The sequence below is a fragment of the Geotrypetes seraphini genome, chromosome 18 (assembly GCF_902459505.1).
Source record: "Geotrypetes seraphini chromosome 18, aGeoSer1.1, whole genome shotgun sequence".
Taxonomy (NCBI): Eukaryota; Metazoa; Chordata; class Amphibia; order Gymnophiona; family Dermophiidae; genus Geotrypetes; species Geotrypetes seraphini.
In genome coordinates this window covers 28,282,499-28,306,205 of record NC_047101.1, presented here as the reverse complement: position 1 = coordinate 28,306,205, position 23,707 = coordinate 28,282,499, and the positions used below count along the sequence as shown (strand labels likewise).

Below are 23,707 nucleotides of genomic sequence, written 5' to 3'. Positions count from 1 at the left end.
TCCCCAATGAATATACATGAGGTCTATTTGCATGCACTGCTTTCATTGTATGCTAATAGATCTCATGCATATTCATTGGGGAAATCCTGAAAATCCGACTGGATTGCGGCCCTCGAGGACCGACATTGGACACCCCTGGAGTAGCCCCTACCCCCAATTTTGGGGGGGATTTATTGTTGCTGTCCTTCGAGGCCTTTTTGTGTGTGTGTGTGTTTCTCATATCATCTTAATCACAAGATATCAGAAAGACATTATTTAGATCAGGAATCAGGAGATATTCTGGAATTAGGGATTGGATTTTTGTAGAACTGACACATCTCCAACATCCCCCTCATCCCCCCCCCGATCTGTATGATTTACAAATTTTACCCAAATGACACTTGAATCTTTAATTGATTCCATAATTGGCTCATTAAAACAATCATGTTTTAATCAATCTTCACTTTTTTTCACATTTCAAAAACAAATGCTATACACATTTCAGAAAGATAACAAACGCGAGAGATTCACAGATCAAAAACTGTAAAATTACATCTAGACTTAAAGCATGGAAGTGTTTTTTTGAAATGCAGAAAGACATCACAAAAAAAATCATGCTATTGGGTTTGCAAACCATTTCAACAATTCAAACAGTAGATCTTGAACACTGCAAGCCAAGCATCACATGAGCAAGAAATGTCACAGGAACGAGAAACCCAGTCTACAACATCCTTACAATGACAGCTCAGCTCCATGCAGACTGTCATTCTGCCCTTTATCATCACCCTTAGGGACAGACTCTTGAGCCTGCTTTCCATCAAGGGACACTCATACTGCTTTCAACCAACACACTCAGCTACATCCTGAAGCCCTCACCCTACCTTCCATTGAGACACTCAGCTACTTCCAAATACAGTAGACTCTCAGTTAACCAGCACCCATAGGGATTGGTAGATGCCGGATAAATGTAGTTTCTGGTTGCTTGAGAGTTACTATTAAAAACGGGCCTAATACTATACTCCATACTACGCCATACTATAAACTGTTCTAGATAAACTACCGGCCATGTGGTAGGCAAACTGTGGGTGTAACTCAGGTGTGGCATGCCAAGTTTACACTTAAATTTCCGCTAACAACTGATTTTCATTTTTATTTAACCCATCCACCCCCTTTTACAAAACTGTAGCGTATTTAGGAATTCAATGAGCATCAGAGCTGTTATCACTGTGACCAGCGCTAAAACCCATGCTACAGTTTTGTAAAAGGGGGAGGGGTGTTAAAGTATTACAGTATTTCTTTGATTTTTTTTTTTCGCTGGTTGCTTGAGAGTTCTGGTTAACAGAGGGTCTACTGTATCTTCACTCTGCTTTCTACTGGCACCTCCAGCTATAAATGTGGTTCCACTCCCTACCTTTCCTCAGCACCCCAATCTTCTATTAGAGATGCCAATGGAAAGCAGAAAAAGAGTATCTATCTACAGATAGGGATCTACACTTTAGCAATCTCACTGCATTCAGGGGAACATACTTAAGACTGAGATTCACTTTTGAGTTAAAAGTAGACTAAATAACATGCATATAACCCACACGTTTGCTGCACAGTTTGGAAATAGCATCTGTTTTGTTCAATTATATCTTTAAAAAAATTAGAAAAGGGGAAAAAAATCACAAAAAGTTCTTCTGAATAAGCATAATGAGATATTTGTCTAAAAATGTTACATTTTAAAAAATGGGGTATAAGGGTCAGTGGACCTTTTGTGCGAGATTTAGCTGGCATGACACTGTGGAAATTCTTCCTTGTCAAAAACTGTGGGAAATGTAATAGTTGAAAAAGAAATGTGTAGTTTCAGACTAGTGCAAAAAGGAAGGCCTATACATCTTTTGCACATCAGTTTCATCCTGCTTCTTTCCTGCAACTCAAACATATCTCCATTTTCTGATGTACATCACACTGACAGCTTCATAATCAGCTGTCAGGTACTATGACAGGTTATACAACAGAACCAGTGAAAATGAAGCTGATGAGAAGGCACACTAGAATATTTGCCCTTTTACCTTTCTCCACTTCTCTGCCCCCCCCCCCCCCCCCATAGTATTAAACTTTATATATAGCACTATCATAGCCTAAAGAGAAGCAGGTCATGTGACTGTGAAACTCTTGACCACTGCTTCAGGTACACTGACCCTAGACCATAAGCCTCATATTTCTAAATGCTTACCCCAAACTCCATAGACTCCTAGTACTATTTTGAATCTAAATCTGTGCAAATCCCAGTATTAATTGTTGTATTCCCAGGTAATTTGTTCCTCTTGAATGTGTAAACCCATTAATATAGAACTTCCAGTCTGCTTATGAGTGAACACACTTTACAGAATTAGATACGGAATACAAATATTTAGTATGCTATTGTATAACTGTGTGGCATCTTCCAGCTCAGATCTTTATAGTGTCCAATTTATGCTAGAAGTACTGCAGTGAGAACATGGAGCATGAAGCTCAGCATGTGAAGCTTCCTAAGCTGATGTCAGAATAAAATAGTCATTGCTGAAAGATATTAGCCTAAGCAAAGAAAATCTAACTTCCTAGTCTTAACTGGGTGACCAGAAAGTTTACGGTTTGTTTTTGGGTTTGGTTTTTGTTGGTTTTTTTTAACAAAGAGAGGCTGTCTTAATGCTGACATCTTTCTTAGGCATTCTCTTACTAAGGTGTGTTAATGGATTTAGCACATGCTAGTGAATTAGTGTGCTCTAAGTATTATGCAGTGTTCACGGGGGTGCTGAAAAGTTCTTAGTCCAACTAAGAGAATGATGTGGATATGGTTCAATCAATGATTCTGAAACGATGGCACTTAGCAAAACAAGATAACACTCTCTTCAGCTACAATGGCAAAATAACACTCAGCATTTAGGAAGCTGGCCAGCTGGGCTGAGAACTTTTCAGCACCCCCTCATCTAGGGATACAATTGGGTGAACTGCATGTAGTACACCTTAGTAAAGGACCCCTTAGGTTGCTCTACATTTTCCTACTTCTGTCTGTGTCCAAAAACATTCCTTAGAATCTGGCTTTTGTGTGGTACCTGGGAAAGCTCCCATGCTTAACGTTCTTCTACAGGAAGATAAAGAGCAACTGTGCCCCAAGCTGGGACTACATCACCACCCAGCAAGAACACCACAGCTTCTAACTTAGGCCCAGGACAGCAGCTTTGAATTAATCATCTCAAAATTAAACTTCCCGAAGCCCATGACCAATAAAGCTGCAAGCAAAATCACTTCCACTCAAAGTATTCGCAAATGCCCATAATGACAACAGGATAGTCAGAGGAAAAGACCAAGAAACATTCTCTTACTCATCATATTCTTGAAACCACACAGATACAGCTCAGCTTTCCAGAGCCCTTTTCCTGCACAAACCGGAGAAAGCGACTTCCCAGCAAAAACGAGAAAATGAATGCAGCCGTCTGCCCTACCTTTACTGAGAGTGCCTGTGATAAGCCGAATGAGGGTCCTCAGGCACTTGAAAATGCCACGCTTGCACCTCTTAGAGCAGACACTCATTGCTCCAGCAGAAGTCAGGGGAGTCGAGTCTCTTCTAACTTTTGACCGCATCTGTTCCAGGCAGGGCCGCGACTCCTTTTGCTGCGCACCCGGCAGAGTCAGCAGAGAGCAGGCGAGAGCAATGCAGCAGAGGCTGCCTGGCCACTGCTCTCCTTCACTTTGCAGGAAAGGCAGCTCCCCTCGTCTCCCCTTCACCAGCGTCAGCAGTGAAGCCCAGGACTGTCCCCCTCTCTCCCGCTCCTGACACGACTGGCACAAGTTTAAAGGAAGCAGCCTGCTTACCGGTTTGGTGCGCATTTTCAGAGCATGGGGTGCAGGCAAACGGAGTTCAAGAACTTAGAAAAAGTGGGATTTATTTTCAGCCAATGCATTCGACTGTCTCTCTCAGAAAAAGTGGCTTTTATTTCTAGCCAATGCATTCGACTGTCTCAGAAAATGTGGGTTTTATTTTCACCCAATTCATTCGACTGTCTCTCTCAGAAAAAGTGGGTTTTATTGCTAGCCAATACATTCGACTGTCTCTCTCAGAAAATGTGGGTTTTATTTTCACCCAATTTATTCGACTGTCTCGCTCAGAAAAAAATGGTTTTATTTCCAGCCAATGCTTTCAACTGTCTCTCTCAGAAAATGTGGGGTTTATTTTCACCCAATTTATTCTACTGTCTCTCTCAGAAAAAGTGGGTTTTATTTCTAGCCAATAAATTTGACTGTCTCTCTCATATAAAGTGGGTTTTATTTCCAGCCAATACATTTGACTGTCTCTCTCATATAAAATGGGCTTTATTTCCAGCCAATATATTTGACTGTCTCTCTCATATAAAATGGGTTTTATTTCCAGCCAATATATTTGACTGTCTCTCTCAGCAAATGTGGGTTTTATTTTCACCCAATTTATTTGACTGTCTCTCTCATATAAAGTGGCTTTTATTTCCAGCCAGTACATTTGACTGTCTCTCTCATGTAAAGTGGGTTTTATTTCCAGCCAATACATTTGACTGTCTCTCTCATGTAAAGTGGGTTTTATTTCCAGCCAATACATTTGACTGTCGCTCTCAGAAAATGTGGGTTTTATTTTCACCCAATTTATTTGACTGTCTCTCTCATATAAAGTGGGTTTTATTTCCAGCCAATACATTTGACTGTCTCTCTCATGTAAAGTGGGTTTTATTTCCAGCCAATACATTTGACTGTCTCTCTCATGTAAAGTGGGTTTTATTTCCAGCCAATACATTTGACTGTCTCTCTTAGAAAATGTGGGTTTTATTTCCAGCCTGTCTCGCGCATTTTCCGTCTATAACAGATGCCACAGCCAGGGCCGGCGTTAGGGGACAGCAAACAGGGCAGTTCGAGGGGGGTCGCGTGGCCCGGCCATCTGTTTCCCTTCGCCTCACCTTCGCGCTCGCCTTTCCTCAGCGCAGCGGCCGTTTTCAAAAGTGGCGCGGGACTGCAGCTTTCCCTCTGACGCAATCCAGCCGGGCGGAAAGAGGAAGTTGCGTCACAGGGGAAGCTTCGGGCCAGGTGGCCGCGCGCGCTTCTGAAAACGGCGATTTGGCTGAAGCCCCGCTGAGAAAGGAAACGGTGATTTGGAAAGATGAGGGGAAGGGGACGAGGTTGAGGGGCGCTGGAACTTTCTTATGTGCCGTCAGGGGCAGATGGTGGAAGTGGAGTAAAGGGAGAGAGAAGAAGGCAGGCATTGGATGACAGCGGGGAGAGAGAATGAAATCCTGGAGGAGGTGAGAGCTGTGGGGAAACACAGTGGAAATAGGGACATTGAGGACTGGATACTAATAAGGAATTTAATCTAGACTGAGGCAGAAAATACATTGAGAAGGAAGACCAGGGGAGGAAATGAGAAGAGAGGTGGGGGGAGGAGATAGAGATGCCAGACCAGTGGGAGGGGGAGGCAGACAGTTTCTGGAAGGGGCATAGAAAGAGAGCAGATGCAAGGAAGAAACTAAATGACAAAGGGTAGAAAAAAAATTTCTATTTATTTGTTTGTATTTTATTACTTTAGGATAAAGTACTATTGTAGCTGTGCTGATAAACATTTATAAATGGAAACAGGAATAAGGTGATCCTTTTATTGGTTCTGCTTTTAATGTGATTTGTTATTTCTCTTTTCTCAAATATACATCTGTTGTCTTTATATTTTGTACAATATTAGGGGACATGCATCACTGTTTCTGTGGTGTTGCTTAGTATGCAGAGTCCGGCTTCTTGATGGTTCAGTTTAACTTTTGTCTACCTATTTCTATTTTTAGTTTGTGATTACTTATTCCATTTTGGGCAAGGGTGTTTCTGTGTTCTGTGTGTATGAAAGGCATGTTTTTTTTGTTAGCATTGATTGTGCAGGGTTGATCTGTTCTAATCTGGCTTGGGTTTGTTTTACATTAGGTGTATTGATGTTCTAGTGTTCGCTGCAGTGTGTAAGTTGCTGCCTTTTCCTAGGTACACTCATGTGCGACATACGGATTTTTACCAAAAATCATTTTCTTTATAGAGAGGAGGGGATGTTAAAAAATGATTGTCCCTGGGTGTCATATATGCTAGGTATGCCACTGGTGGAATATGTCTGCTTTGGGATATGTGCATCACAGATATTTGTAGTGTGTCCAATGGCTTACTAGACAACTGATGGGGGAGTGAGGATGGGCAGCGGCCCCAAACCTAAAGTGCATGGGCACTAAATTTTCTTCCTACCACGCCATCTTCCCAAATGCAAAATATAAATACAGGCAGTCCCCGGGTTAAGAATGAATTACGTTTTTAAAGCTGTTCTTAAGTTGGATTTGTATGTAATTCAGAACTTGTAGATTTTAAATTTCTTGCTGCTTACCTCTGCTCCCAGCTGACAAAAGGGTCAACTGTCTCTACCTGTGTTCCCTCTAAGGCAGTGGTCCCCAACTTTTTTGACACCAAGTACCGCTTTTAGAGAAGCAAATTTTTCCAGTTTTATACACAATATTCATGACATTTCTATTATTTTATTATTAAGTTATAATATCATAATAGAAATTATACAACTTACCATAATGCAGAATCAGTGGGAGCCCTGAACTTGTTTTCCTGCAACCAGATGATCCCATCTTGGGATGATGGAAGACAGTGACACGCGCGTGCAGAAGAACCCCGACGGCCCCGCCAACCCATCTCCCTGCAGAGCACCTTTCCATCTTTCCCTCCCATCCCCCATGTGCAGCAGAACCCCGACGACCCCGCCAACCCATCTCCTTGTGCAGCACCTTTCCATCTCTCCCATCCCTCACGTGTAGCAGAACCCCGATGACCCTCCAACCGTGAAGCCGATATACCTCCATTCTGAAAAGTAGCAGCGGTGGCAACACTGAACAGGCTGCTTTGCTGCTGGGGCCTTCCCTCTGCCGTCACATCACTAATGATGTCATCAGTGACGCGGCGGCAGAGGGAAGGCCCCAGCAGCAAAGCAGTCTTTTTAGTGCTGCCACTGCTGCTTTTCAGAACGGAGGTATGTTGGCCTCACGGTTGGCGGGGTTCTACTGTGCGGGATGGGAAGGAGGGATGGATAGATGTTGCACAAGGGGATCTCTCGCAGGTCAGCTGTCAGACGGCCACAGCCCGCTAGCGGACTGGAGGTTAGGTCCCCTGCTCTAAGGTACTGCATGTACAACCACACACTGTTCTTAATGTGGCCATGCATCATTTCTGAATCTGCTAAAGCGTAGGAGTCTGTGCCACTGGAAATACTGCTCAGTGAAATCAAATAAAGCTGCAACCCCGTTCTTAAGTACGAGTCATACAAGTCAGGCATCTGTAACTCGGGGACTGCTTGTACCTAAGTTGGTGGGTTTCCCAAAACCCTGCCAGCTGAAAATCTTTTCCTCCAGTCGGGCAGCCAAAACTATTCAAGCCCTGCAGCTGGTGGCAGCTTTGAGACACTGCTGCTAACTGCAGAGCTTGGGAGATTTCTGGCTGCTAGACTGGAGGAGGTGGTCTTCAACTGGCAGGGTTTTGGGATCTTCACCATCCAGAGCAAGGGAGGTGGCTACATTTTGGTGGACCTGGGCCTTGTGTGTTCAGTAAAGAAAGAAAGTGCATATCTGATTTTATTTCTCCAGTATTGTAATACTTGCTGAGTTTAATTTCTATTTGTGGTCTCTTGTTCTGTATTTTGTAAAGGTTGGTCTGTGTTTTATGTGTGAAGAAGTCATTTAAAGTTGTTTTATGTGTGGTATTAATGAGGTAGGGATATCAGGGGGAGGGTGCGGAGAGGAGAGGAGAAGGAATCAGGGACCCCCTCCTTAATTTATGCCCTAGGCCCCAGCATGTCTAAAACCAACGCTGCACAAGGCATTACCAGCCTTCCTCTTCACTCCCCCAACCTACTACTTTATGTGACTAGAAAGAGAACATTTGGTGGGTTTTTTATTCTCTGATCACTAGAGGCTGGTGGAGTTAAGTGGCCTCCTGCAGGACCTGCTCTTGCTCTCTCTCTCTCCACTAGGCCCTAATTTAATCAGAATGGTCTAAATGTGTGTCACCTATTTGCAATGCTTCCAGCACTGAAAGCAATTCATTATACATAGCACACGGTGACAATTAGGTAATTATTTGCAGTTAACTATTTACCCTTTTCCATTGAGAATATTTTTTTAAGTTTGAAGATTTTATTGATTTTAATATACAAAAAGTACAAAAAGAGAAAGAATATTGACCATTTAAACTTACTCTGTTTTCTGTCTTTCAACCAGTTCTCAATCCATAATAGGACATTACCTTCTATCCCATGACTTTCTAATTTCTTCAGAATAATGATAATAATACGTCTTTCATGAGGTACTTTGCCAGATCTACTGTGCATCTCTAACCCTCCCCCCCCAGTCCTTTGTTGTCCTTTGAGAAGGAAATACAGTCACCGAAACATGGATCCTAGTCGGGACCATATTCATTATGCACATCAAGGACTTGTTTTTGGTCTTTTGATAAACTGCTAATAAAAGTACTGTATATGTAACTGGAAGTTGATTTGGACAAGTTTAGACATCTCTTGGTTTGGACAAGTTCCTGGAGGAAAAGTCCATAGTCTGTTATTGAGAAAGACACAGAGGAAGCCACTGCTTGCCCTGTATCAGTAGCATGGAATATTACTACACCTTGGGTTTTGGCCAGGTACTAGTGACCTGGATTGGCCACCGTGAGAGCGGGCTACTAGGCTTGATGGACCATCGGTCTGACCCAGTAAGGCTATTCTTATGTTCTCTTGTTGTTCTGTACTTTGTCAAATGCCTTTTGAAAATCCAAATACACAATATCAACCGGTTCACCTTTATCCACATGTTTATTCACCCCTTCAAAGAAATGCAATAGATTGTTGAAGCAAGATGTCCCTTGACTAAATCCATGTTGGCTTCCTCTCATTTATCCATGCTTACATATTGTGGCCGGGCCCGTCCCCGAGTAGGTGGGAAACTATGGCCTGGACCACAAGTAAGATTTTTAGTACGCCTTTTATATGGTAGTGAAAGGAAGACCTGGATACCGGATTCCTTGGAAAATAGTACCAGGTTTATTACAGTCCCAAAGTATACAGAAAAGAAAACATAAGCAAAAAGAAAACATTCACCTTGGTTGGTTACAGTCCTTTAGGTGCCTCCTGCACACTATGATATTCCAGTTCAGGTGTTTTACTGAGGAGCTGGATTGCACCTCCTTATCAACAGCAAAATTTATTATCACATCAAAATATTATCAGTTCAGTGCCTTCCTTGGCTCATATTCCCCACTGGGATTTATTGATCTCTCTGGACCTTTAACACCTTTTAGCTTCTCTAGCTGAGCACGGCTTGCTTCAAGCCTTTTCTCCTCTCAGCTCTCTTTATCTACTTAACACGTTGTTCTCACCTCATTAGCTTTGCCAGCACTGCTCTGGCTGTCGGGTGAAACACATACAATGAGGGAACGTTCTTCAGGAGCTTAGCTGAGGACTCTTACATATTGTATTCCCCCAGGTCCATGTCCTCTTCACTCATATCACTACTCAGGACACTACACATTTCCCATTCACCCTCATGGGAACCTTGGCTCAAAGTTTCCTTACTTTTCTCAGGTTGTGCTGCCCATCCCCCTCTCTGCAAGTCTGCCAAAATACCTGCAGCCTTTCCCTGGGGATAATTTCTCAGCCTTTCTCTCTGGGGTTTAAGTTGCCAGTCACTGTACCTCCCAAGTGCTGTACCACCTTTCCTTAGGTGCTGGCCTCCTGCCATACGCTCATGCTGGGATTCAGGCACCCTCTGTGACCTGGAAACTCCTGGAGTAGTTTGGCTGCTCTCATCAGAGACAGCTGTGTCCTCATTCTCTCTCTTCCTCCAGCTCTCCTGCTCCTCTCTCTCTTGCTTCCTCCTCTCCTGCTCCTCCTCGTCTGTAAACTGATTCTGCCTATAAGGCAATCTCCTGAGTCTGACTCCACCCCTCTCTATATTAGTCTCAGGTTTCTCCCTGACCTCTGGAAAGGAGTGATAGGGGAAATTAGTGGTTTTCAGAGCCTTCCTTAATTGGCTCTTCAGCTGTGCTGGAACCTGCCTGGGCTTGCATTCTTTTGGCTGAGCCAGCTGTCCTGGCTCCATGCCGGGTTTTACAGAGCCCTGTGCTGCATTCTGGGGAGTTGTAGCAGTAGTTTTCACTGTGACAGGAGCTTCCCTGTCACAATATACAGTATGTTCTTGCTCGGCACTGATGTCAGAAGGACTGCATTGAGAAGGCCTGGATTAAAACATGATATATAAAAATATGCTATAATTATGCATGTTTGTGTTACTTAAACAAATGTTAATAAGATGACGTATACTATATATGCTATGGGGCTCATAATCGAAAGAGAAAAACGTCCAAAAACTGGCCTAAGTTGGCACTTGGACGATTATCAGTCAAAAACGTCCAAGTGCCGATAATAAAACCGGGTTTTGGATGTATTTCAGAATAACCTAGGCCTTCACAGTGTGCTTAACGACCATAGCTAAACGTGGCATTTCGTGAGGACTGTTGAGGGTGGGATTTGGGCGATATGTGTGCAGGCTTAGACTTAGTCGTACTGCATGTAAAGTTATACAGCACAGGATTGACGGAACTTGGACGTTGTGACTTAGACCATTTAAAACATTGTCTAAGTTACAAAAACCCACCTAAAGTCACCAGATAAGCACTGCAAACACATAATACAGACCCCCACACACTACTCCAGTGATCACCGACCCCCCACCCCCATAAAAATATTAATCACAACTTGAATATTGTGCTTCCAGAACATTATCACCTGGCAGCCTAGCATAGGAAAGCCTAGTCGTGCTGCATAGAGGTGTCTTAAGCCGTTTTGGGGGTGGATTAGGGACCCATGGAGAGGAGGACCCATGCCCATAAGCCCCTGTAATCACTGCATTGATATTGAAACATGTGCACTTCCCTATACACCCCCAAAACCATTTTGAACTGGCATATAAGTGGCTTCTGTAGCCATAAGGGCTATTGGGATGGTAGATAAGTGGGTCTAGGGGATTCTGGAGGTGGTTCGGGGGGCTCACCATGACCTATAAGGGAGCTGTAATGAGATGATGACATGGAACCCTTTTTGTGAAGTTCACAGCAGTGCCCTGTAAGGTACCCCACTGTTTAGGTGCCATGTCTGGGTGTTCAGTCCATCACTTTGCAGACCCCTCCCACATCCATCAGGGCTTGTTCTAGGCGTTTTTGACTTGGACAAAAAGTTGGACAAAAATGTGGTATAAAGTTGGACGATTTAGCAGCTTGGACGATCAGATCGGCAGGACATATACCGTATTTTCACGCAAATAACGCGCACCCGTATAAAACGCGCACACGGGTATAGCGCGCAGAAATCACGATGATATGTACAAAAACTTTGGTATACCGCGCTCACGGGTATACCGCGCATGCTGCCCGACGCTCCTTTCGCCCGCCCTGACTTTCCGACTCTCCGTTCACCCCCCCTGACTTCCGTGCACTGTCCCCCCTTGAAGGTCTGTCCCCATCCTGAAAGCCTGATGCCCCCCCCCCCGACGTCCGATACATCCCTCCCCCCGAAGGACCGCCGACTCCCCAACAATATCGGGCCAGGAGGGAGCCCAAATCCTCCTGACCACGGCGACCCCCTAACCCCACCCCGCACTACATTACGGGCAGGAGGGATCCCAGGCCCTCCTGCCCTCGACGCAAACCCCCCTCCCCCCAACGACCGCCCCCCCCCAAGAACCTCCGACCGCCCCCCCAGCCGACCCGCGACCCCCCCTGGCGACCCCCACGACCCCCCCACCCCCCTTCCCCGTACCTTTGGTAGTTGGGCCAGAAGGGAGCCCAAACCCTCCTGGCCACGGCGACCCCCTAACCCCACCCCGCACTACATTACGGGCAGGAGGGATCCCAGGCAAACCCCCCTCCCCCCCAACGACCGCCCCCCCCAAGAACCTCCGACCGCTCCCCCAGCCGACCCGCGACCCCCCTGGCGACCCCCACGACCCCCCCACCCCCCTTCCCCGTACCTTTGGTAGTTGGCCGGACAGACGGGAGCCAAACCCGCCTGTCCGGCAGGCAGCCAACGAAGGAATGAGGCCGGATTGGCCCATCCATCCTAAAGCTCCGCCTACTGGTGGGGCCTAAGGCGCGTGGGCCAATCAGAATAGGCCCTGGAGCCTTAGGTCCCACCTGGGGGCGCGGCCTGAGGCACATGGTCGGGTTGGGCCCATGTGCCTCAGGCCGCGCCCCCAGGTGGGACCTAAGGCTCCAGGGCCTATTCTGATTGGCCCACGCGCCTTAGGCCCCACCAGTAGGCGGAGCTTTAGGATGGATGGGCCAATCCGGCCTCATTCCTTCGTTGGCTGCCTGCCGGACAGGCGGGTTTGGCTCCCGTCTGTCCGGCCAACTACCAAAGGTACGGGGAAGGGGGGTGGGGGGGTCGTGGGGGTCGCCAGGGGGATCGCGGGTCGGCTGGGGGGCGGTCGGAGGTTCTTGGGGGGGGGGCGGTCGTTGGGGGGGGGGGGGGTTTGCGTCGAGGGCAGGAGGGCCTGGGATCCCTCCTGCCCGTAATGTAGTGCGGGGTGGGGTTAGGGGGTCGCCGTGGCCAGGAGGGTTTGGGCTCCCTTCTGGCCCGATATTGTCGGGAAGTCGGCGGTCCTTCGGGGTGGGGGTGCGAGTGGTCCTGCCGGGGGGGGGGGGGGGGATGTATCGGACGTCGGGGAGTCGGCCGGGCAAGAGGGCTTGGGCTCCCTCTTGCTCCGATCGTGGATGCGGGTGCGAGCGCGTGCGAGCGGTCGTTCGGGGTGGGGGTGCGAGTGGTCCTGCCGGGGGGGGGGGGGATGTATCGGACGTCGGGGAGTCGGCCGGGCAAGAGGGCTTGGGCTCCCTCTTGCTCCGATCGTGGATGCGGGTGCGGGTGGGAGCGCGTGCGAGCGGTCGTTCGGGGTGGGGGTGCGAGCGGTCCTGCTGGGGGGGGTGAATCGGGCGTCGGGCGGGGTGGGAACTATGTTTTAAAACTTTTGTATACCGCGCTCACGCATATAACGCGCGAGGGGTATGCGCGGTAGGTAAAAACGCGTATAACGCGCGCGTTATATGCGTGAAAATACGGTACTTAGATGATTTTTGAAACAAAAAAAAATTTGGACGTATTTTTAGAAAATGTGTCCTAAGCTGTTTTTTTACTTTGGATGACTTGCGACTTAGACGAAAACAGACTTAGATGTTCCTTTCGATTATGCCCCTCCATGAATATTTGCAATTACCATGATTGTCATGAATACCCTATAAAATAGGGGTGCCCACACTTTCTTGGCTTGCGAGCTACTTTTAAAATGACCAAGTCAAAATGATCTACCAACAATCAAATTTTAAAAAACACAAAGCATACTGTTTCTTTAGCTTTAATCTTAGGTTAAAGAGAGGAGAATGTAGTCATTACAATTTGAGGTCACTGCACTGCTGAGGTGTGAGTTTTGTCCCTCCCCAGCTCTAGCTCTCACCTATCCAACTATATAGAAGAGGTCGGATTGAGTAGAATTTTTTTAAAAAGGCAAAAAATAGGGCAGTATTTAGGTCAGTTTTTGGTTATCTTTGACTAGAGAACACTTAAGAAAACTTCAGGGAGTTTTGATTAATAATATCTCATTAAATCTTCTATAAAGGGAGAACACTAGAACACATATCTTGAAAACTATATACCGTAAATATATTTTGCAGTCCAAAGTGATAAAATAAACTGCTCCAAACCCCTTAATAACAGGTAAGCAAGCAAGCAGGGACTCAGAGCAGAAAGTGTTACATTTCACATAAAAGAGGCTGGCTGATCTTTAAAATGCAGGATAACTATGAAGGTTGGTAAATCTGTCTCATTTTATGTCGTAGGTACCAACACTCCTATAACAGATGTATGGCTGAGAAACATTGCATCACCTCTATTACAACTTTTTCTTCAGAAGACAGATAGATCCATGAATAGGGAACGGATCAGTGTGCCTGTGGACTGAGTCTAAGGATGATTTAATCCTATGGAGCCCTACGGAAACTTTTGTGGATACCTCCTCCTTTCCCAATTCAGGATTGCAGCTTCTTTATCCCTCTGCCAACCAAGCAGCTTCCTGCCAAAAAAAAAAAAGCAGCTGCAGTTTCTTTAATGTCCACATCTAATTTGAATGGTTATGACAAGTACTCTACAACTGTTCCAATTTTGGGGAGGTCACAGAATCTATTTTCTAATTCCTGGTAACAGAACAGATTTCTGTCATATACTTCTCATTCTGAAAAACAAAATTTGGATATTTCCACTGCCCTTTCATCAAGAGTAAGATTGAAAAGCCATCTTTGAAGTTATCTTCCGTGAACTGAATTAACAATTTTGAAAGTGATGTCCATGACAGTCTTTGTATTGAGTCTCTTGCTTGCCAAAACTTGCTGGTGAATGATGCAGTGGTTAGAAGGGAAGTCGTCATGCTGTCTACAGAGGGCTATGAAACTCTTAATCTCACCTGTCATTGCTCTTGCTCCAACAGTAGTGATGGAAAGAAGTCTATGCAATGGAAGATTACACTTTGTCACAAAGAATAGAAGAAACTGAATATTTCCTGACCGGTAGTTCTCCCTTTTAAAGAAATCATTCCAAGTAGTTCTTCTTTAACACTGAAGTCTTCAAAAACCATCCAGATAAAGACTAGTAACTGGGCTATGTCTCTTATGTCTGTAGATTCATCCAGTTGGAGTGAGAAAGCAACACAATTTGAAACATCCTCCAACAATTGTTCAGTTGTGTCTCCACACATCTTTTCTATTCACCGCACAATGGTGTTTCTTGACAATTGTACATATTAAATAGCAGCTATGATCTCTTTCTTATTTTTAAATCCTTCCAAAAGATTGTCAGCTGCTTCAAGAAAACAATCTTTTACAAATTCCCCTTCAGTGAAAGGTTTGCATTTCTTAGCGATCAGGTTGCTGACCTTGAAGGATGCTATGGTTGCATTGACCGAATGTGACCTTGGCTTCACCATCAACTGTTGCTGAGTAGCCAATTTCAATTTAAGTTGTTTGAGCTTCAGTTTACGAATTTCACTTTTGGGTGGAAAATCAACATCAAACTTATTGCTATGCAGAGCCTTATAATGACGTTCCCTATTACCCTTTTTGGGCAAGGATACTGAGGCGTTACAAATTAGACAACAACACTTGTCTTTCACCATGATGAAGAAGTAGTCCATTTCTCATTCATCATGAAAGTGGTAGGTTTTGCTCTTCTTTAGAACACTCATCTTCGTTATACTGGGGTGGCTGGATGTAAGAAGGTCAAATCTGCTGTTAGTATGAACACTGGCTGAATCTGGTCCAAAACTGTTACTGTCCAAAAGTATTAAAGATAAACAGGAACTGAAGACCTTTGGATGATGTGCAATACAAGGACTGGAGATGCCCAAACCACACATGCAATTCTAAAAGTAAAAATAAGAATTTATCTTACTGGCACCAATAATCAAATACCACCAAACGATCATCAAAAAAACTCAAACACCTGACCAGCAAACCAGATAAAATCAAATACCGCCAAACAAGTTCAAATACCACCACACATGATTTAATAAGTTCTGCACACAGTATAGAATCAAGGCAAAAGCAAGGCAAAATAAAATTGCAGTGTAGAATCAACGCAAAGGCTAGGCAAACTAAAAATGCAGAGGCAAGCAAAAGTCACAGTGTTTTGAACCAATTCGAAGGCAAGGCAAGTTAGAACAAAATTGGAAAAGCCCACCAAAATCACCAATTTCTTGAAACTTTGTTGTGTCTGTCTGAAAACGTTTAATGAAAGCAAACTATAAAGCGGCCAACGACCAGCATACGACACAACTAATATGGTAAGTGTATTCAGGTAAAGCCCGGGCAAATGGATAGAAACATAGAAAGATGAAACATAGAAAGATGACGGCAGATAAGGGCTACAGCCCATCAAGTCTGCCCACACTATTTACCCACCCTCTTAAGTCTACTGACCCCCTAAAGTATAATTGTATAATTGTAATTGTACTGTCACTCTACTGACCTGCTCATTCAAGTCCATACCCTAGTGACCCTATCCCTTGGCATGACCCTCATAGGGATCCCACATAGGTATCCCATTTGTTCTTGAAGTCTGGGATGCTGCATGCCTCGACCACCTGCACTGGAAGCTTGTTCCAACGCTCAATCACTCTCTCCGTGAAGAAGTACTTCCTGGCGTCTCCACGAAACTTCCCTCCCCTGAGTTTGAGCGGATGTCCTCTTGTGGTCGAGGGTCCCTTGAGAAGAAAGACATCATCTTCCACCTCGACCCGTCCTGTGATGTATTTAAATGTCTCAATCATGTCTCCCCTTTCCCTACGCTCTTCGAGAGTGTAGAGCTGCAATTTGCTCAGTCTTTCTTCGTACGGGAGACCCTTTAGCCCCGAGACCATCCTGTTGGCCATCCGCTGAACCGATTCAATTCTGAGCACATCCTTACGGTAGTGTGGCCTCCAGAATTGCACACAGTATTCCAGATGAGGTCTCACCATGGCTCTGTACAATGGCATTATGACTTCAGGTTTCCTGTTGACGAAGCTTCTCTTGATACATAAGAACATAAGAAGTTGCCTCCACTGGGTCAGACCGAGGTCCATCTCGCCCAGCGGTCCGCTCCCGCGGCGGCCCATCAGGTCCGCGACCTGTGAAGTGGTTTCTGCCTACTTCTATAACCTACCTCAAGTTATATCTGTACCCCTCTATCCCCTTATCCTCCAGGAACCTATCCAAACCCTCCTTGAACCCCTGTACAGAGTTCTGGCCTATCACATTCTCCGGAAGCGCTTTCCATGTGTTCACCACCCTCTGGGTAAAAAAGAACTTCCTAGCATTTGTTCTAAACCTGTCCCCTTTCAATTTCTCCGAGTGACCCCTAGTGCTTGTGGCTCCCCACAGTTTGAAAAATCTGTCCTTATTCACTTTCTCTATGCCCTTAAGGATTTTGAAGGTTTCTATCATGTCCCCTCTAAGTCTCCTCTTCTCCAGGGAGAACAGCCCCAGCATTTTTAACCTGTCAGCGTATGAAAAATTTTCCATACCATTTATTAGTTTAGTTGCCCTCCTCTGCACTCCCTCGAGTATCGCCATGTCCTTCTTGAGGTACGGTGACCAGTATTGAACACAGTACTCCAGGTGCGGGCGCACCATTGCGCGATACAGCGGCATGATGACTTCCTTCGTCCTGGTTGTAATACCTTTTTTGATGATGCCCAGCATTCTGTTTGCTTTCTTTGAGGCTGTTGCACATTGCGCCGATGGTTTCAGTGATGTGTCGACCATCACCCCCAGGTCCCTTTCAAGGTTACTCACCCCTAGCAGTGTTCCCCCCATTTTGTAGCTGAACATCGGGTTCTTTTTCCCTACATGCATGACCTTGCATTTCTCTACGTTAAAACTCATTTGCCACTTTTTTGCCCAGTCTTCCAGTTTCGTTAGGTCCCTTTGCAGGTCTTCACAGTCTTCCGTGTTTCTAACCCTGCTGCAGAGTTTGGTGTCATCAGCAAATTTTGATAACCTCACATTTTGTCCCTGCCTCCAGATCGTTAATAAATATATTGAACAGTAGAGGTCCCAGCACTGACCCCTTTGGAACTCCGCTCGTGACCCATTGCCAGTCTGAGTATTGGCCTTTTACTCCAACCCTCTGCTTCCTGCCTGCCAACCAGTGTTTGATCCATCGGTAGATATCCCCTTGCACCCCGTGGTACCACAGCTTTTTAAGTAGCCGTTCGTGAGGTACCTTGTCGAAGGCTTTTTGGAAGTCAAGGTAAATGATGTCTATGGATTCTCCTTTATCCATCTGGCTGTTTATTCCCTCAAAGAAGTACAGCAAGTTCGTGAGGCATGACCTTCCCTTGCAGAAGCCATGTTGGCTCGCCTTCAGTTGTCCATTGTTTTCTATGTATTCGCATATTGTGTCCTTTACCATTGCTTCCATCATCTTCCCTGGAACCGAGGTCAAGCTCACAGGCCTGTAGTTTCCCGGGTTACCCCTTGATCCCTTCTTAAAGATACAACCTATCATCTGCCGTACTTTAGATGAAGCCTTCTCCACTTGAGTGGCTGCTTTCATGTCAGCACTGATGATTACTCCTAAGTCTCGTTCTGCCATAGTCCTGGTTAAAGTTTCTCCATTCAGGGTGTAAGTTCTGCAAGGATTTCCGTTACCGAGATGCATGACCTTACATTTCTTGGCGTTGAAGCCCAGCTGCCAGATCGAGGACCAATTTTCTAAAGTACGCAGGTCTTGCTCCATAGCATCCTGTAGATTATAGCCGTTTACTATATTGCATAATTTGGCGTCATCAGCGAATAAGGTTACCTTGCCTTGAAGCCTTTGAGTCAGATCCCCAATGAATATGTTGAAGAGGAGTGGGCCCAGGACTGAACCCTGTGGCACTCCGCTAGTCACCTCCGACATTTTAGAGAGGGTACCGTTAACCACCACCCTCTGAAGTCTGCCACTAAGCCAATCTTTAACCCATGCAGTTAGAGTCTCTCCTAATCCCATCGATTTCATCTTGTTCAGCAGCCTGCGGTGTGGGACGCTGTCAAACGCTTTGCTGAAGACCAGGTACACGACGTCCACGGACTCTCCTGAGTCCAGTCTTCTTGTTACCCAGTCAAAGAAGCTGATAAGATTGGACTGGCATGACCTACCCTTGGTGAATCCATGTTGACTGGGATCCCGGAGATTTCCCTCGTTCAGGATCGTATCTAATTTATACTTAATTAGTGTTTCCATGAGTTTACACACTATTGAGGTGAGGCTTACCGGTCTATAGTTCGCAGCCTCAGCCTTGCAACCAGGTATATAACACACTTCTAAGGGTGTTAGGGCGGGGCCAGGAATGGGTGATTCTGAGAGGCAGGAGACCAGGTATGATCCCAAGTCTGTGGCGTGTCATCGCGGTGCACGGGTGATGGCCCTCTGGGGTACCCACAAACTATTGGCATGAAAACAAGTGCCCCCAATACACCCGCAGGCAAGAATCCTGCAGGCAGGAAATAAAGACAGGCAAAGTATCAGCAGCAGCGCAAGCCCTTGGCAGACAACCTGCCGGCACGAGCTCTTTCCTAGCAATGGGGCGAGCTGCTGGAGAGATGGAGCCAAGTGGGGCTGGTGATCTACCTCTAACCCCTCCGCGATCTACAGGTAGATCGCGATCTACCTGTTGGACATGCCTGCTATATTTTATATTAGAAACATGGAAACATGATAGCAGATAAAGGCCAAATGTTCCATCTAGTCTGTAACCATTCAATATAACTGGAGATGGAAAAAGAACCCCAAGTCACTCACTGCACAAGCCAATATCCCAGGACAAGCAGGCGGTATCCTCACAAGTGGGTGACGTGATCCAACGGAGTCCCGATGCAGACGCCTCACAAGCAGACTTGCTTGTAGAAACTCAAAGTTTCGAGTCGCTTGCACCGTGCATGCGCGAGTGCCTTCCCGCCCAGCGCAGAGCGCGTCTCCTCAGTTCTTACTTTTCTGCGGAGCCGAGAAGTCCATCTTCGATTCTCTGTGTGAAGTGTTTTCACTTGTGCCTTCTTTTTCCGCGGTTTTGGGTTATTTTTCTCAGAATCGCTATTTTTATTCATTGTTTTCAAAAAAAATTTCTTCTGTTCGTTCGATTGGGCAGGCTACGTGGCCGCAGCCCCGCGGCTTCGATCTTGCGGCGGAGCTTTTTCAGCCTATGTCCCGGCCTGCAACCGGCTTCAAAAAGTGTTCCAAGTGCCAGCGCGCGATTTCCCTGACGGACCCTCATCGACGCTATCTTCGGTGTCTCGGACCTCAACATCTCCTGAAATCGTGCCGGCTCTGTCTTCGAAGCAGGCTGCGGTGCCTTCCTCTGTCTTTTCAGGTCAGATAGCGCAGCAGCAGCCCATTCCCCCAGTAGTGCTTCTAAGTCCAAGCACTCTCACACTGCCTTGAGGGAGCACGAAGCCCATGCAGGTGGTCTCGTTGCAGACGTGGATCCATCCTTGATGGCTTCGTTCCAGACCTTATTGGAGAAGCAATTCTTTCAGCTCTTTACTACCATGGGGCTGAAGCTTCTCTCACAAATCCAGCCTGGGCACGCGGAGGTCTCCCGCGAGGTCGAGCCACCTCCTGTGCCTCAGTCGTACGCACACTCTCTACAGGGAGCAGAGTCTCTGCGAGTGTCTGGTCTGGCATCTCGGCATGCATCGCAAGGAGCAGAGTCTTTGCCCATGCCTCCGTTGGAACCCGTACACTCGATGCAAGGAGCAGAGTCTTTGCGAGTACCTCGAGGTTCTTCCACTCAACTGCCTCTGCTTCGTTCCACAGCCTCCAGCCCTATCCATTCTCTGGGGGCTTCGGCGAGGACATGCTCTCCTCAATTGTCGAGGCCTACTTGAGGCACAGCTCACATCATCAATCGAGGCATTCTTCGAAGCATTCATCCAGGCATGCCTCGCCTCATCAGAAGCAGCCTTTTCTTCAATATTCCCCATCACCTGCTTCGACCCTTCCGCTTCCGGATCTTGAAGACCCAGTGGGTTCTTTTTCTCCATCAAGGTCTCTTTCTTCATTGGAGCAAGCTGCCTTGACATCCTCGAGTCCCTCTCAAGGCCAGGCTTTGACAGATCAGCTGTCTTTTTCATCTTTTCTGCATCAGATGGCGACTGATTTGGATATTCAACTTGACACGTTTTCTAAGGAGTATCTCGAGGCCATGCATCTTCCTCAACCTCCTGCTGAATCCCTCAAGCTTCTCTTCACAAGTTTTTGGATCAAACCTTTGTCCGCTGTCTGGAAACTCCTTATTCCATTCCAGCTGTTCCAGGCAAATTAGATTCCAGATACAGGACTGTACATCACAAGGGGTTTGACAATGCTCAATTGTCTCACCAATCCCTGTTGGTTGAATCTTCTTTAAAAAGATCTCACCCTTCCCAGGTGTATGCCACTGTTCCTCCTGGCAAGGAAGGCAAGATGATGGACAGATTTGGTCGTCACATCTACCAAAATTCCATGATGACCTCCAGAGTCCTCAACTATAATTTTCATTTCATCACCTATTTTGAGTTCTTTCTCTTCATCCTTCAAAAGTTCATGCCTTATCTGGATTCTTGTGCGCATTTTGAATATCAGGAAGTCCTTGCATCCTTGTCTCAACTTCGGCTGCAGCTTCTTCAGTCCTCCTATGATGCTTTTAAGCTGTCTGATCCAGCTACTGCTTGCTCAGTGGCCATGCGGCCTTTCGCGTGGCTCCGTACCATTGACATGGATCCTAACCTGCAGGACCAGCTGGCTAATGTTCCTTGCACTGGCAATGATCTCTTTGACGAGTCTATTGAGTCAGCCACCAAGAAGCTTTCGGACCACGAGAAGTCTTTTGCATCCATTCTCCAGCTGAAGCCGAAGCCAGTTCCTCCTCGCCCTACACGCCCTCCTCTGATTTACCAAAGGCGTTTTCCACCAAAACAGGCTCCTTTCATTCGTCAGCCTGTCAAGAGGCAACATCCTCAGAAGCAGCAGAAGCCTCAGCCACCTACTGTACCCAAGGCTCCTCAGCCTTTTTGACTGTCTGATAGAAAGCATAACCTCTGTCGATCTGCCATTTCCCGTTTTTCCCCCTATCGGAGGTCGTCTCCATCATTTTTACCACCAATGGACGACTGTTACCACCGACCTCTGGGTCCTTTCCATCGTCAGGGAGGGATACTCTCTTCAGTTCCATCAAGTTCCTCCGGAACATTCTCCAAGAGAGTATCCTTCCACCTCTGCCCAGACCGCCCTTCTTCAGGAAGCTCAAGCTTTGCTGCAGCTCCGAGCTATCGAGCCAGTTCCTTTGGCTCAACAAAACAAGAGTTTTTACTCCCGGTACTTCCTTGTTCCGAAGAAGACGGGCGATCTGCGTCCTATTTTGGATCTCAGGGTGCTCAACAAATTTCTGGTCAGAGAAAAATTTTGCATGTTGACCCTAGCATCTCTGTATCCTCTCCTCGAGCAGAACAACTGGTTATACTCTCTGGATCTCAAGGAGGCCTACACACACATTCCCATCCATCCGGCCTCCCGTCAATACCTCAGATTTCGGGTGGGAAATCTTCATTATCAATACAGAGTGCTTCTTTTCGGCCTGGCCTCATCACCCAGAGTCTTCACCAAATGACTGGTAGTGGTGGCCGCTGCGCTCAGGAACCATGGTCTTCAGGTGTTTCCCTACCTGGACGACTGGCTTATCAAGGATTCCATTTCTCAAGGAGTCGTCCTCGTGACCCAGCGAACTATCTGGTTCCTGCAGAGTATGGGATTCGAAATCAATTTTCCGAAATCCCATCTCCAGCCTTCTCAGACTCTTCCATTCATTGGAGCTGTTCTGGATACTGTCCAACTCAGAGCGTTTCTTCCTCAACAACGTCTGGAAGCTCTTCACCATCTTTGTCATTCGGTCTCTTCTAGCCCGATCATCTCAGCGAGACACATGATGGTTCTTCTGGGTCACATGGCTTCTACAGTACATGTGACTTCTTTTGCCAGACTTCACCTCAGAATTCCTCAGTGGACCCTGGCATCTCAATGGACGCAGGTTTCCAACCCTCTGACTTGACACATCCAGGTCACTTCTGCTCTGACACAGTCTCTTCGCTGGTGGATGCTCTCTTCCAATCTATCCAAAGGCTTACTTTTTCACACGCCCCCCCCCATCAGAAGGTTCTCACGTCCGCATTGGGGCTCCGTTGGATCACGTCACCCAGGTCACCTACTTGAATAGCTGCCTGCTGTCCCTGGCTAACACCTGTTACGGTAAGTAACTGTGCTTTACTGTAGATACAGCACTAAGAATGGAAACTCATATCACTGGAAGGAAAAGAACCTCAGAAACCCACTCAGAATTTGACTCAAGGTAAACTTACTAGTTATAAGAACATCCACTCTATACTTCAATATAACCAACTGTATTTAATATAGATAACTGTGCTCAGAACCATTCAGATGGTAAAAGCAGGTCACAACGGGGTGAAACCCTCGAGAGTAGTGTCTTCAATGTTCAATCATTGCACTTCAAAATTTAAAATCGGTGAAGACTCTAATTATTGAAATGTGAGACGATACTGTGTACTCATCTTAGTGATCTGATTCTTCCAGGTTCTGACGCATTTCACCAGACCAGGCTTCCTCAGAAAACCCACACGTAAAATTCTTCCAAGTTTATGTGATCTTATGTTCTTTCCTACTGAAAGCAAGTAGGTATGCGGCATAGTACAAATGAGAAAACCCGAATAAAGTAAATGAAAAAAAGGGAAAAAAGCTACAACAAAATCTCTTCAAGCTCTCACTCAGCATGCTCACATCGCTGCCATTTTGACCACTCCCCTCTTCTCATCAGCTTCATTCCTAATTATCAGATTTTATGGAAGAATGAGATTATACAGTACATCTCCTTTCAGTTAGGATAGGGAAAGGGTTATGGTATGGATCTTCTCTGTATCTTTTGGAATTCAATCCCATGCATCCATTACTGTTCCTGTGAAAAGATAAATTCCTGATGCTGTTCTTTAGTCCTTTTCTTTGGAGCATCATACCAGGACTACAGGTTCCTGACCTCTGGAAAAGGTTAGTTTGTGCATTTCAAGTTTC

General features: G+C 46.1%; 1 protein-coding gene across 1 annotated transcript in view; it reads right to left on the bottom strand.

Moving 5' to 3' along the window:
• KCNIP1 (potassium voltage-gated channel interacting protein 1) overlaps window positions 1-3,970 on the bottom strand; it is a 669,345-nt gene extending 665,375 nt beyond the window's left edge. The window contains exon 1 of the mRNA XM_033927121.1: window positions 3,447-3,970. Within this exon, the coding sequence (XP_033783012.1) occupies window positions 3,447-3,831 (385 nt within the window). The 5' untranslated portion in view covers window positions 3,832-3,970. The remainder of the gene's footprint in view (window positions 1-3,446) is intronic.
• Between the last annotated feature and the right edge of the window lie 19,737 nt (window positions 3,971-23,707).